Raw genomic sequence first — 13,977 nt, 5'->3', positions numbered from 1 at the left:
TGGAGGAACACCAAATAAATTTCTTGTTGGATTTCTCATTGGATCATAAATAAAAACACAATCCTCACCTTTGACCCTAAGTATGGTGGACTCGTCAATGCCGACAGTCTTGAAGGTCACCTTGCTCTCCTGCGGGGTAAGCCTTTTCAGGACCAAAGTGTACACTTTGCCTGAATTCTGGATCTTGTTCATGTGACTGGCATGAATAACCCTGTCATTGAGAAGCCACTGAACATTTGGTGCCTCATGGTTTAGCTCACAGGAAAACACTGCTGTTTCTTCTTCTTCGACCTCTACATGTTCCAGATGCTGTATGATCTTCAGCCGTTTCACTGCAACAAAAAATTTAGTTGGTTGCTAGTGTAACAGCATCCCCCACCATTTTTTCTCCAATTCCCATCCAACAGCTGTCATATGACATCTACAACTACCAACCAGGGACACAGCTACCAACACATGCTTCATCCAAAAGTCATGAAGCCAGCCACCATATCTTTTCAAGTTGCTACTCATGCTGTCACAGAGAAGTGTATCACACTCAGAGGTAGGCCAATCTGCCATTTTCTGCATACACAAGCCCACGATTGGTCAGTGTCACTCTGCTTGACAGGGGAGAGAAATCCCTCCATCCCTCTCATCCAGACAGCATAGCCAAATTTACTCCCTTGGCTCCTGGCCATGGATGGATGTGGCATTGTTGGGACTTGACCTCACAATCTCCCAACAATAGAGTGAACACTTTCCTGTTGAGCCACTCAGGCTCCTCAGAATAACAGTATTTTCTTCATGCTGTACAACTTTAGTAAAACTTTCAGGCAACACAGAGGTTTTGGAAAAAAGTGACCTTTGAAAACATTTGGATCCATACCTTTTACATTGACTCGACCCCTGCTTTCAGCTCCACCAGCTAGGCACCGATATTCCCCTGTATCTGCAGCCTTCACACCCATGATGGTCATCTCGACGTGGTTCTTCTCCTGCCTCATGGCATACTTGCTTGAGGCCAGTAAAGGAGTTCTACCCTTGAACCAGCGTACCACTCTTGGGGAAGGACAAAACTCACACCTAAGAGTCACCAAGCCATTCTCTTTAACCTCCACATCTGAAATGGGTTGGGTGACCACCAAAGGGCGCTCTGTTTGGTTAAATCAACAGATACACATTAATTCATAGTAACCCACAAATCTCTGTATCACTTCTTTGCTTTCTTTACCTGTAACAGTAAGCTGGGCAGTCGACCTGCTCTTCCCTGAGCTGAACTGGATAATGCCACACATGTTGCTGTTGGTGTTGGTGAAAGTGAGCCAGTGTGACGTTCCTTCCCGCTTGATCTTCATCTCAGGGCCAGAACTTAGCAGCTCCCCATTCAAAGTCCATTTAGGAGCTCGTTCTGTTTTAATGCTTGTCTCCACTCTGAAACGAGCCTCCTTAGGCTCCATTACTTTGACTGAGCTCAGTCCACGGACAATGCTGATAGCCTGCTCTGGAAGGACAGGCATAACTTAGAATCTGTAAAAGCTACCAGCCTGTGTTGTACTCATCACACTTTCACATCAAAAGTCTTTAATCTGTTCAATTCCAGTCTTGAATGGCAGTTAGAGTGAAGAGTGGAGCTACTTTAATTACCAGGCTGGATTAGCACAGTTTGAGTTATCTTACTTAACATAGGAAACAATGATTTACATAGCTTATGTACATGTTAGGAATGTAAATAAATATCCATTCATTTTTAAAAGAAAGTTTGCAAGAAAGTTTTTGGTTGAGTGTGGGATCAAACTGGGACTGGGATCAAACAAAAAGTCATTAGCAGAAGGTTTTTAATGTCAAGTGGGCGTAAACAAGTGGTCAGATCCAGGACAAATAAAGACCATATTCAAGCTAATAATGTTCATTCATTCATCTTTAGTAATTGCCTGATCAGGGTTATGGTGCTTGAAATAAGGATACTAGTTTGTTTATAGTATGTAGTTTGGGAACGAGAACCCACTAAATTTGGTTGAAAATATTGCATGTTTTGCATGGGATTAAAAAAAATAGTCCCACAAGAGATGTAGCTGAGCTCAGAGACAGACTTTACACACCACAAATAAGGGAAGAAAAATGATATTCCTCTACATCCATATTACATGTAATATAAAACATGTTAAAACTGAATCTCATAAGCTAAAATCCAAGCCAAACATGAATCCATGACTGTTCTGATTTAAGACTCGTGAGGTGTTGCATTGTAGCTTCACATCTCCAGGGTCTCTGGTTTGTGCCAAAACATAGGATACTGTTTTTGTGGAGTTTCACATGTTCTCCTCTCTCCATTGGTTCTCTAGTTTCTTCCCACTTCCAAAAAAAAATAGCGGGAAGTGGATTGACAAGAATAAATTGCCCCTAGGTGTGAATGAGTGCCCTGGGATGGACTGGTGTATATTCATCCAGGTGTATTCTTGGCTCATGCTGAGTATTCCCAGGAGAGAGTAGATCCACCATGAGTGTGACCAGGATAAAGAAGTTACTGAAGATGAATGAATGAATGAATGAATGAATGAATGAATGTAAGATAGTAAATTCAGTAGCATTACTCATATTACAGTATCTTGCCAAATCATGCGAACTGGCTAGCTGGGTTTTTTTATAGTATACCTTAAGCTATTTTGCTGACAAACATTTGAAAATTGCATTTATTATTGCATGTATATTGACATGATTTTGACATGATTAGCGTGTCCATCATAAAAATGGTACCTACTGCCATCTGGCAAGGCAAGCTGCAATACAGATGGGAGTGGGGAGTCAAACTCTCGTGGTTACCAGAGGACTACCCCCCCCCCCCCCATTGCAAGCCTAACTGTATAATAGGCAAGAGGCAGAGGGCTATAGAAGCGGAGATCGGTGCCACCCAATGCACCTTAAGGGCCTGGTTAGTACTGGGATGGGAGACTGCCTGGAAAGACCACGTTCTGGCATGGGAGGGATTTTGACATTCTGAGAGTGTAAATGATCAGATTACAAGTGTCTCACCCTCTACAAACAATTGGCAAGAAGTCTTATCATCACCAGCATCACAAATGAAGGTGTCCTCGTCTGATGATCCCACTTCTTCGATGGTCAGCTGCCTGTAAAGACCTTCACTAATAACCTGGTACTTCCCATTGGGTACAATTTCTCTATTTTGTTTGTACCATGTGACCTCAGCGTTAGCACGGGAGACCTGGCACTCCAGCAGAGCGCGGTGTCTATACATGGCAACCTTCACCCGCAGTGGTTTCATAATCTGAACTGGAAGCTCTGAAACCAAACAAATCGCTCTGTTTTAAACCGTGAACGTTACACATCCCAAAGCTATGATTGGCTAAGTGTTTTTATTGATTTTTACCTTTGACCCTTAGCATTGCTGTTGATGAAACTCTCTCTGCTGTGAAGGTGATTTCACCAGCATCTTCTGGCTTGATGGCTTTGATGGTCAGTGAGTGAGTTTTACCTATGTTTATGTTTGGAGACAAGTTCATGAGAATGACTAAAGTAAGGAATAAAACACTTAGTGTCATGCTGTAATAGCAAAATAATGTGATGGTGTGATGAAGTGGAATCACTCTTACCACCCTGAAGCAATTTACCAACAATTAGTAACAGCTCATACACAGTTTAATAAATTCAGAGTTTATTAAATGTTTGATAACAAGGACAACTTCCAAAGAGATAAAAGTTTAACTCCAAAGTCAAGGTACATTAATATCTGATTGTACCATCCGTCACTTTTTGACTGACAGTGGGCTCAATGCAAGAAAACCCAGGAGGACTCCATTGTTGAAAGAAAAACTTTTTAAAAAGCCAGACTGGAATTTGCTAAAATGCCTATCGACAAGCCACAGTGCTTCTGGGAGCATGTCCTCTCGACAGATGAGACAAAACTGAAGCTTGTTGGCAAGTCGCATCCATGTCCATGGAAAAAAAAAATGAAGCTTTCAAAGAAAAGAACACCGTACCTACTGTGAAAGATGGAGGAAACTCGGTTATGATTTGTGGCTGCTTTTCTGTGAATCTGTGCAGGTAACAATGAAATCCCAAGACTATCAAGGCATTCTGGAGTGAAATGTACTACCCAGTGTTGGAAAGCTCTGTCTCAGCTGCAGGTCATGGGTCCTCCAACAAGATAAAAACCCAAAACACACAGCTAAAAGCACCCAAGAATGGTGAATAACAAAATGTTGGACTATTCTGAAGTGGCCTTCTAATGAAGCAGAGTCACTCTTACCACCCTGAAGCAATTTACCAACAATTACAAACATACAGTACATTTATTAAAGAACAGCATGTACTTTTTATCTGTTTATAGTTACATTTCATGTTGTAGAACATCCATGAAGCAAGTTTGTTCCTCTTCTCATTTACATTATAGCAGCTATAAACAGTCTGTCCCACACCAGCCTCTCTTTTCTTGCTCTTGAAGTTAATAAGTTAAAATAACACAACATGTCATGTTACTGCAAAACCGCAAAGAAGTGTAAACTCTTCTGTCCCTGTTACAAAGCACTGATACTGGAGACTCCTTCCATAAATGTTACATAAACGCATTTCTCCTTACAGAAAAATCCACCATATCAATGATTACACACATTTTTTAATCTGTTTATAACAATTTTGGCACATCCCATGTACAAATCCCAGTGAATGAGCTGTTACTCATTCAGAAAAACAATAATGTATCATTATACGAGTGCATTAACATAAGCCCATGATGTGTAGCTGCTCTACTGTCAGAGCTGCTGTTAGAGAGAATTAATCAACACCTTCTGACCAATCAGAGTGGAAAGTTCAAAAGTGCTATAAATGGTATAAATCACAAGTTAACAACTATTCAGGCACTGACACTTACCTTCTTGTCTAATTCTAATGCTGTCTCTGGCTTTTATCCTGCTGCTATTCTTGAACCATTTTCCATCCATGTCCTCCAGGTTTACTTCACACACAAATGTCACACTTTCCCTTTCCGTCACACTGACATCCTGAAGATGTTTTAGGATCTGTATGTCTCTGGCTGGATGAAAAGAAGAGTGAAAATAAAAATGTGTCTCAAAAAAAGTTTTATAGATATGGACAAATTTGTCGGTACCCTTACAGCTCATTGAAACAATGCCTTACTCCTCCTGAAAAGTAATGAAATTAAAAGCAATTTTCTCATGTACACTTGCATGCCTTTGGTATATCATAGACTAAAACAAAAAGTGTGAAAAGAAATGGTTTATTGTTTATTTTACAAAGATGTTCTCAAATGGCCTGGACAGATTTATTGGTACCCCAAGAAAAGATTATAAATAATTGGATTATAGTGATATTTGAAACTAATTATTTAACCTTAATTTGTATCACAGGTGTCTTCAATCTTGTAATCAGTCATTCAGTCTATTTAAATGGAGAAAAGTTGTCACTCTGCTGTTTGGTATCATTGTGTTCACCACATTGAACAGAGAAAGCAAAGGAGAGAGTTGTTTGAGGAGATCAGAAAGAAAATTATAGACAAGCATGTTAAAGGCAAAGGCTATACGACCATCTCCAAGCAGCTTGATGTTCCTGTGACTCCAGTTGCAAATATTAAAGTTTAAGTTCCATGGGACTGTAGCCAACCTTCCTGGATGTGACTCCAAGAGGAAAATCGACCACACATTGAACAGAAGGATCATGCCAATGATAGAAAAGGAGCCAAGGACGACTTCCAAAGAGATAAAAGTTGAACTCCAAGCTCAAGGTACATCAATGTCTGTTTGTACCATGCATCACTTTTTGGGTGACAGTAGGCTCAATGGAAGAAAACCCAGGAGGACTCCATTGTTGAAAAAAAACTTTAAAAAAGCCAGTCTGGAATTTACTAAAATGCATATTGAGAAGCCACAATGATTCTGGGAGCATGTCCTTTGGACAGATGAGACAAAACTCAAGCTTATTGGTAAGTAACATCAATTTTATGTCCACAGAATAAAAAATGAAGCTTTCAAAGAAAAGAACACCATACCTACCGTGAAAGATGGAGGAGGATCGGTTATGATTTGGAGCTGTTTTGCTGCATCTGTCATGAGGTGCCTTGAATCTGCGCAAGGCACAATTAAATCTCAAGACTATCAAGGCATTCTGCAGCGAAATGTACTATCCAATATCAGAGAGGTCTGTCTTAGTCACAGATCATGGGACGTCCAACAGGATAAAAACCTAAAATGCACAGCTAAAAGCACCCATGAATGGCGAATAACAAAACATTGGACTATTCTGAAATGACCTTCTATGAGCCCTGATCTGAATCCTATTGAATATCTCTGGAAGGAGCTGAAACATGCCGCATGGAGAAGGAACCCTTCAAACCTGAGACGGCTGGAGCGGTTTGCTCAGGAAGAGTGGGCTGAAGTACCTGCTGGCAGATGCAGAAGTCTCATTGAGAGCTACAAAGATCACTGGTTAGCAGTGATTGCTGCTAAAGGTTGTGCAACAAAATATTAGATTAAGGGTCCCATCATTTTCTTCTCCATGCTCTCACAGAAGGCAGTCGCATTTCTCTCCCTCTCCTCTCCCTTATCTTCCCTGCTTTGCTCCTCTCGTCTCGTCTGTCTACTGTCTATACTTTTGAGAGACTCTCTCCACACTGCTCTCCAAACTAAAAATCATGGAATTGATAAATTGGTCTCTCAACGCAATTGACACAATTTTCTCAATGAGAAGCCTGGGTTCGGGGGAACCAGCCTGTCCTGCCGGAACGTTCGCAGCTGGCTACACGATGGACGTGCGGAAGAAGTGGCAGGTCATGTGCCTGGCGGTTCTTTCTGTGGAGGACATTGAAGACATCTACCTATTCGGAACCATGATTACAGGTCTTTTGCTGATTGGATTAGGCATTGCCCTGGTTTATTGAGGAAATCAGAAAACGGTGACAGCTGTCCAAAGCCCCATAAAGCTGCCCGACATGATTGAAGCGGTGGGCAGAGCTGTCGGCACTCAGACTGTGGCTATTCAGAACTTGAACCGCAACATGGATAACATCATGGAGAAGCTTTTGGCTTTGCAAAGGAAAATGGATTGATTCGGAGACCAGAATGGACAAACAGAGTAGCTGTGTAAAAGAATGCGTCTACTCGCCCCAAGACCAAACAATCCCATTCTTATCTGCTTTCGGCCCCTTCAGACAGCACTGGCCTTGGTCAAGGCCATTGCTGGAACAACAACTCCCCCTGAAGATCACTGCAGTGAGACACTCTTGCATTCCTTCCCCCACTTCCCACAGTCGCCGCTTTTTACCCCGAGCGTGACAAGCGGGTGCATGACCAGCGCCGTCATGGCTGCAGGAACGGACGGCTGCTTGCTTGCGCTGGGTTACCTCCCCCTCACCCCTCACCCCCTCCCCTGATCGCCCCCCTCACCCCCTCACCCCTCAAGTCCCGAGTTTTCATGTTGTAAAGTGTACTTATTTTGTGCTTATGTGCTGAGGTGTTTTTTTAATGTTTCCACACTGTACTCCCCACAGGAGCATAGTGTGGGGGTTGCTTTTTTTCCTCCCTTCTCCTCATGTTACTCTGTATTTTTTCTTTCCATCCCTGTCTTCCTGTCCTGTCTACTCCTCCTCTGTCAATTGTATGTATGTGTATATGTATGGACGGGTTGATGGCCACTTTCACTGGTACTTGTGACTAGTGACAATAAAGGGTTCATTCATTTTGTCCATACCATTTTCATTTGTTTTGTTATATAAAATTTTCAGTTGAATCAAAAATCAAAAGCAAAGTCTGATTTGTGTTAAACATGGAATAAGCAATGATGGATGCCATTAACTTTTGTCAGTTTCAAGTTATTTCAGAGAAAATTGTGGGTTCTTCCTTTTTCATGGAAGGGTACCAACAAATGTGTCCACTTCTGTATGACTTTGCCATAATTTGAACTCTAACAGTGTTTACCTGCTACAAGGGAATTTTATGGATGTCAAAGATGCTTTAAATTTTTTTTTTAATTTTACAGCACTATTTTATATAAATCATCCCATGTTACCATGCAAAGTATTGACCTAAGCTTTATACTAGTGTATACATTGTATAGTCCCATGCATTATACAGTATAAGGAATAAAAAAACAACTGGGTGGTATGATGCTGCTTGATATGAATCGGAGTTATTGTTACAGCCTCAGAGTTGATTATTTTCCAGAATCAGAGTGTCCTGAAGTATGTTATTCCTCTTATATCACAGCAATTTGTCAATAATGAATTTGCAAAGAATTTACTTTCTTGTTACAAATCACTGACACTGGAGACTCCTTCCTGAAACTTTACATAAACATCTCATGACAGAAATCTTTTTTTTTTATTCCAGTGATGTGGAGCATCGGCTTGACAAGTGGACTTGGTCTTATTCAATGATGTTTGATGAGTTTCAGGAGATGTCACTGCATGCTGTTACCTGTGACAGTGAGATTAGCCGAGGTCTCCACTCCTTCTGCCTGAAAGGTGATCAGGCCCATGTCTAACAGGGAGACACGTGTCAGAGTGAGAGTGTGTCTCTTCCCCTGCATTGTGATACGACACGTGGGCTTCGATTTGAACGGCAGCCCGTTCCTTGTCCACATGCCTCGGATGTAAGCATGACTCAGAGTCACCTCGAACGTCCAGGCTTCCTTTTCACACAATGTCACATCTTCAAGGCCTTTGATCACCTGAATCTTGTTCACTAAACAGTAAACAATAAACGAGGAAGCTTTTTGACACCTTTAGAAAAAATTAAATTTATAAAAGTGTAACTCCAAATGAATATGGTCCTTACGAGCCATGGTAAAGCCGTCTATTCACTCACAAGCTTATGTCCGTTTCTACCGGGATCACCATTTCCTCTCCTAGTGAAAAAGAATATATTTACATAAAATGACAAGTTTTTTATATTTACACACTAATTAAAAATCCTGGATATGATTTCAGAGGGGCGGCACGGTGGTGTAGTGGTTAGCGCTGTCGCCTCACAGCAAGAAGGTCCTGGGTTCGAGCCCCGGGGCCGGCGAGGGCCTTTCTGTGTGGAGTTTGCATGTTCTCCCCGTGTCCGCGTGGGTTTCCTCCGGGTGCTCCGGTTTCCCCCACAGTCCAAAGACATGCAGGTTAGGTTAACTGGTGACTCTAAATTGACCGTAGGTGTGAATGTGAGTGTGAATGGTTGTCTGTGTCTATGTGTCAGCCCTGTGATGACCTGGCGACTTGTCCAGGGTGTACCCCGCCTTTCGCCCGTAGTCAGCTGGGATAGGCTCCAGCTTGCCTGCGACCCTGTAGAAGGATAAAGCGGCTAGAGATAATGAGATGAGATGAGATGATTTCAGAGGATTGATATCCTCCTGATTCATCACATATGATGTACAACCCCAATTCAAAAAAAGTGTAAACTGTAAATAAAAACAGTGCAATAATTTTCAAATCAAGGAAGCCCTATATTTCATTGAAAATAGTACAAAGACAACATATCAAATGTTGAAACTGAGAAAAAATTTTTTAAATATATGCTCATTTTGAATTTGACGTCAGCAACATGTTTCAGAAAAGTTGGGATGGGGGCGTGTTTAACACTGTGCTGCATCACCTCTACTTTTAGCAACACTGTAAACGTTTGGGAACTGAGGAGACCAACTGCTGTAGTTCTGAAAGATAAATGTTGTCCCATTCTTTCCTGATATACAATTTCAGTTGCTCAACACTTCGGGGTCTCCTTTGTGGTGTTTTAGGTTTCATAATGCACCAAATGTTTTAAATGGGAGACAGGTCTGGACTGCAGGCAGGCCAGTTTAGCACCCGGACTCTTTTACTATGGAGCCATGCAGTATTAATACAGTGGGGCAAAAAAGTATTTAGTCAGTCACCAATTGTGCAAGTTCTCCCACTTAAAAAGATAAGAGAGGCCTGTAATTTTCATCATAGGCATACCTCAACTATGAGAGACAAAATGAGAAAAAAAATCCAGAAAATCACATTGTCTGATTTTTAAAGAATTTATTTGCAAATTATGGTGGAAAATAAGTATTTGGTCAATAACAAAAGTTCATCTCAATACTTTGTTATATACTGTACCCTTTGTTGGCAATGACAGAGGTCAAACGTTTTCTGTAAGTCTTCACAAGGTTTTCACACACTGTTGCTGGTATTTTGGCCCATTCCTCCATGCAGACCTCCTCTAGAGCAGTGATGTTTTGGGGCTGTCACTGGGCAACATGGACTTTCAACTCCCTCCAAAGATTTTCTATGGGGTTGAGATCTGGAGACTGGCTAGGCCACTCCAGGACCTTGAAATGCTTCTTACGAAGCCACTCCTTCGTTGCCCAAGCAGTGTGTTTGGGATCATTGTCATGCTGAAAGACCCAGCCACGTTTCATCTTCAATGCCCTTGCTGATGGAAGGAGGTTTTCACTCAAAATCTCACGATACATGGCCCCATTCATTCTTTCCTTTACACGGATCAGTCGTCCTGGTCCCTTTGCAGAAAAACAGCCCCAAAGCATGATGTTTCCACCCCCATGCTTCACAGTAGGTATGGGGTTCTTTGGATGCAACTCAGCATTCTTTCTCCTCCAAACACGACAAGTTGAGTTTTTACCAAAAAGTTCTATTTTGGTTTCATCTGACCATATGACATTCTCCCAATCCTCTTCTGGATCATCCAAATGCTCTCTAGCAAACTTCAGACGGGCCTGGACATGTACTGGCTTAAGCAGGGGGACACGTCTGGCACTGCAGGATTTGAGTCCCTGGCGGCGTAGTGCGTTACTGATGGTAGCCTTTGTTACTTTGGTCCCAGCTCTCTGCAGGTCATTCACTAGGTCCCCCCATGTGGTTCTGGGATTTTTGCTCACCGTTCTTGTGATCATTTTGACCCCACGGGGTGAGATCTTGCGTGGAGCCCCAGATTGAGGGAGATTATCAGTGGTCTTGTATGTCTTCCATTTTCTAATAATCGCTCCCACAGTTGATTTCTTCACACCAAGCTGCTTACCTATTGCAGATTCAGTCTTCCCAGCCTGGTGCAGGTCTACAATTTTGTTTCTGGTGTCCTTTGACAGCTCTTTGGTCTTGGCCATAGTGGAGTTTGGAGTGTGACTGTTTGAGGTTGTGGACAGGTGTCTTTTATACTGATAACGAGTTCAAACAGGTGTCATTAATACAGGTAACGAGTGGAGGACAGAGGAGCCTCTTAACGAAGTTGTTACAGGTCTGTGAGAGCCAGAAATCTTGCTTGTTTGTAGGTGACCAAATACTTATTTTACCGAGGAATTTACCAATTAATTCATTAAAAATCCTACAATGTGATTTCCTGGATTCTTTCCCCCCATTCTGTCTCTCATAGTTGAAGTGTACCTATGATGAAAATTACAGGCCTCTCTCATCTTTTTAAGTGGGAGAACTTGCACAATTGGTGGCTGACTAAATACTTTTTTGCCCCACTGTATGTGCAGAAAGCGGTTTGGCGTTGTCTTGCTGAAAGAAGGAAGGCCTTCCATGAAAAAGATTTTGTCTGGTAGCATATTGCTCTGAAACGTGTTTATATCATTCAGCATTAATGATGCCTTCCCAGATGTACAAGCTACCCAGGTCATGTGCACTAATGCCCCCTCATACCATCACAGATGCTGCTTTTGAACTGTGAACTGATAACAAGCCGGATGGTCCCTCTCCTCTTTAGCCTGGAGGACGTGGGGTCCATGATTTCTAAAAATAATTTCTACTTTTGATTCGTCAGACCTCGGGACAGTTTTCCACTTCGCTTCAGTCTATTGTAAAAGAGCTCGGGCCCAGAGAAGGGGGCGGGGTTTCTGGATATTGTTTATACCTGGCTTTAACTTGCATTTGTGGATGCAGCAATGAAGTGTTTTCACAGACGATGGTTTTCTGAAGTGTTCCTGAGCCCATACAGTGATTTCCACTACAGACACATGTCTGCTTTTAATGCAGCGTCTCCTGAGGGCCTGAAGATCACAGGCATCCAATGTCAGTTTTCAGCCTTGTCTCTTGCACACAGAGATTTCTCCAGATTCTCTGAATCTTTTAATGATATTATGGACCATAGATGATGTGATCCACTAATTCTTTGCAGTTTTACATTGAGGAACATTATTCTTAAATTGTTGCACTGTTCGCCCACACGGTCTTTCTCAGAGCGGTGAACCCCGCCCCATCTTTACTTCTGAGAGACTCCGTCTCTCTGGGATGCTCTTTTTGTACCTAATCATCTTACTGACCTGTTGACAATTAGCCAAATTAGGGTTTTTTTTAGCATTACACACATTTTTCAGTCTTTTGTTGCCCCATCCCAACTTCTTTTGAAACATGTTGCTGACATCAAATTCAAAATGAGCATATATTTTTCAAAAAGCAATAAAATTTCAAAATTTCAACATTTGATATGTTGTTTTTCTACTATTTTCAATGAATATAGGGTTTCCATGATTTGCAAATCTTCACATTGTGTTTTTACTTATGTTTTATACAGTGTCCCAACTTTTTTTGGAATTAGGGTTGTACTTTTATGAACTGCTATTGTTCCTGGGTTCCTCGTCCCTTTTCATTCAGCTTGAATGGGGTTTAGGAAGAAACCCAAACCAGGAAGACTTTTCTTGTCTTATTCTAAGGATGGGTGTGTTTATTTCTTGAGGGATTACTACAATAGTTGCACAACAAAACTCTGTTTACTCCTCTTGAAAATGGATAACAGTAAAATACACTGGGGGAAATAAGTATTTAGCATGCTAATTATTTTTTTCTGTGCGGCTATTTATATGAAAGGTTCAGCAGACATTGGTGTTAATCCAACACTCTTTTTTTTCCCAAAGAGTTGAAGTACTAACCTACTAACAAGCACTAACCCGGTTAATTCTAATTAGCACAGGGAGGAGAACTGGTTCGTCCAATCAGCTGGGTTTCTTACTGCGTTCAATACTTATTTCCTGTGTCATTCCACTACACAGCACATAACTTGTTATGGATTGGAATACTATGATTTCTTTTTTCTGTGTTGTTTTATTGCATTAATGCAAATAGCTGCACTGTAAATATGTTTAATGGAAAAATAACTGGTGTTGAATACTTATTTCCGCCTACTGTAAAGCAAGGACTATACAGTGGTGCTTGAAAGTTTGTGAACCCTTTAGAGTTTTCTATATTTCTGCATAAATATGACCTAAAACATCATCAGATTTTCACACAAGTCCTAAAAGTAGATAAAGAGAACCCAGTTAAACAAATGAGACAAAAATATTATACTTGGTCATTTATTTATTGAGGAAAATGATCCAATATTACATATCTGTGAGTGGCAAAAGTATGTGAACCTCTAGGATTAGCAGTTAATTTGAAGGTGAAATTAGAGTCAGGTGTTTTCAATCAATGGGATGACAATCAGATGTGAGTGGGCACCCTGTTTTATTTAAAGAACAGGGATCTATCAAAGTCTGATCTTCACAACACATGTTTGTGGAAGTGTATCATGGCACGAACAAAGGAGATTTCTGAGGACCTCAGAAAAAGCGTTGTTGATGCTCATCAGGCTGGAAAAGGTTACAAAACCATCTCTAAAGAGTTTGGACTCCACCAATCCACAGTCAGACAGATTGTGTACAAATGGAGGAAATTCAAGACCATCATTACCCTCCCCAGGAGTGGTCGACCAACAAAGATCATTCCAAGAGCAAGGCATGCAATAGTTGGCAAAGTCGCAAAGGACCCCAGTGCAACTTCTAAGCAACTGAAGGCCTCTCTCACATTGGCTAATGTTAATGTTCATGAGTCCACCATCAGGAGAACACTGAACAACAATGGTGTGCATGGCAGGGTTGCAAGGAGAAAGCCACTGCTCTCCAAAAAGAACATTGCTGCTCATCTGCAGTTTGCTAAAACTCACCTGGACAAGCCAGAAGGCTATTGGAAAAATGTTTTGTGGATGGATGAGACCAAAATATAACTTTTTGGTTTAAATGAGAAGCATTATGTTT

General features: G+C 41.4%; 1 protein-coding gene across 1 annotated transcript in view; it reads right to left on the bottom strand.

Moving 5' to 3' along the window:
- Positions 1-13,977, bottom strand: part of obscna (obscurin, cytoskeletal calmodulin and titin-interacting RhoGEF a) — a 107,705-nt gene that overhangs the window by 90,498 nt on the left and 3,230 nt on the right. Inside the window, 8 exon segments of the mRNA XM_060932759.1 lie at positions 69-332; positions 869-1,135; positions 1,214-1,483; positions 3,013-3,279; positions 3,368-3,472; positions 4,868-5,029; positions 8,424-8,690; positions 8,784-8,853. Coding sequence (XP_060788742.1) covers positions 69-332; positions 869-1,135; positions 1,214-1,483; positions 3,013-3,279; positions 3,368-3,472; positions 4,868-5,029; positions 8,424-8,690; positions 8,784-8,790 — 1,609 coding nt within the window. The 5' untranslated portion in view covers positions 8,791-8,853.

This window comes from Neoarius graeffei, chromosome 10, assembly GCF_027579695.1.
Source record: "Neoarius graeffei isolate fNeoGra1 chromosome 10, fNeoGra1.pri, whole genome shotgun sequence".
NCBI classification, from domain to species: domain Eukaryota; kingdom Metazoa; phylum Chordata; class Actinopteri; order Siluriformes; family Ariidae; genus Neoarius; species Neoarius graeffei.
The sequence above is the reverse complement of the archived record's forward strand: the minus strand, read 5'-3'. Positions and strand labels throughout refer to the sequence as shown.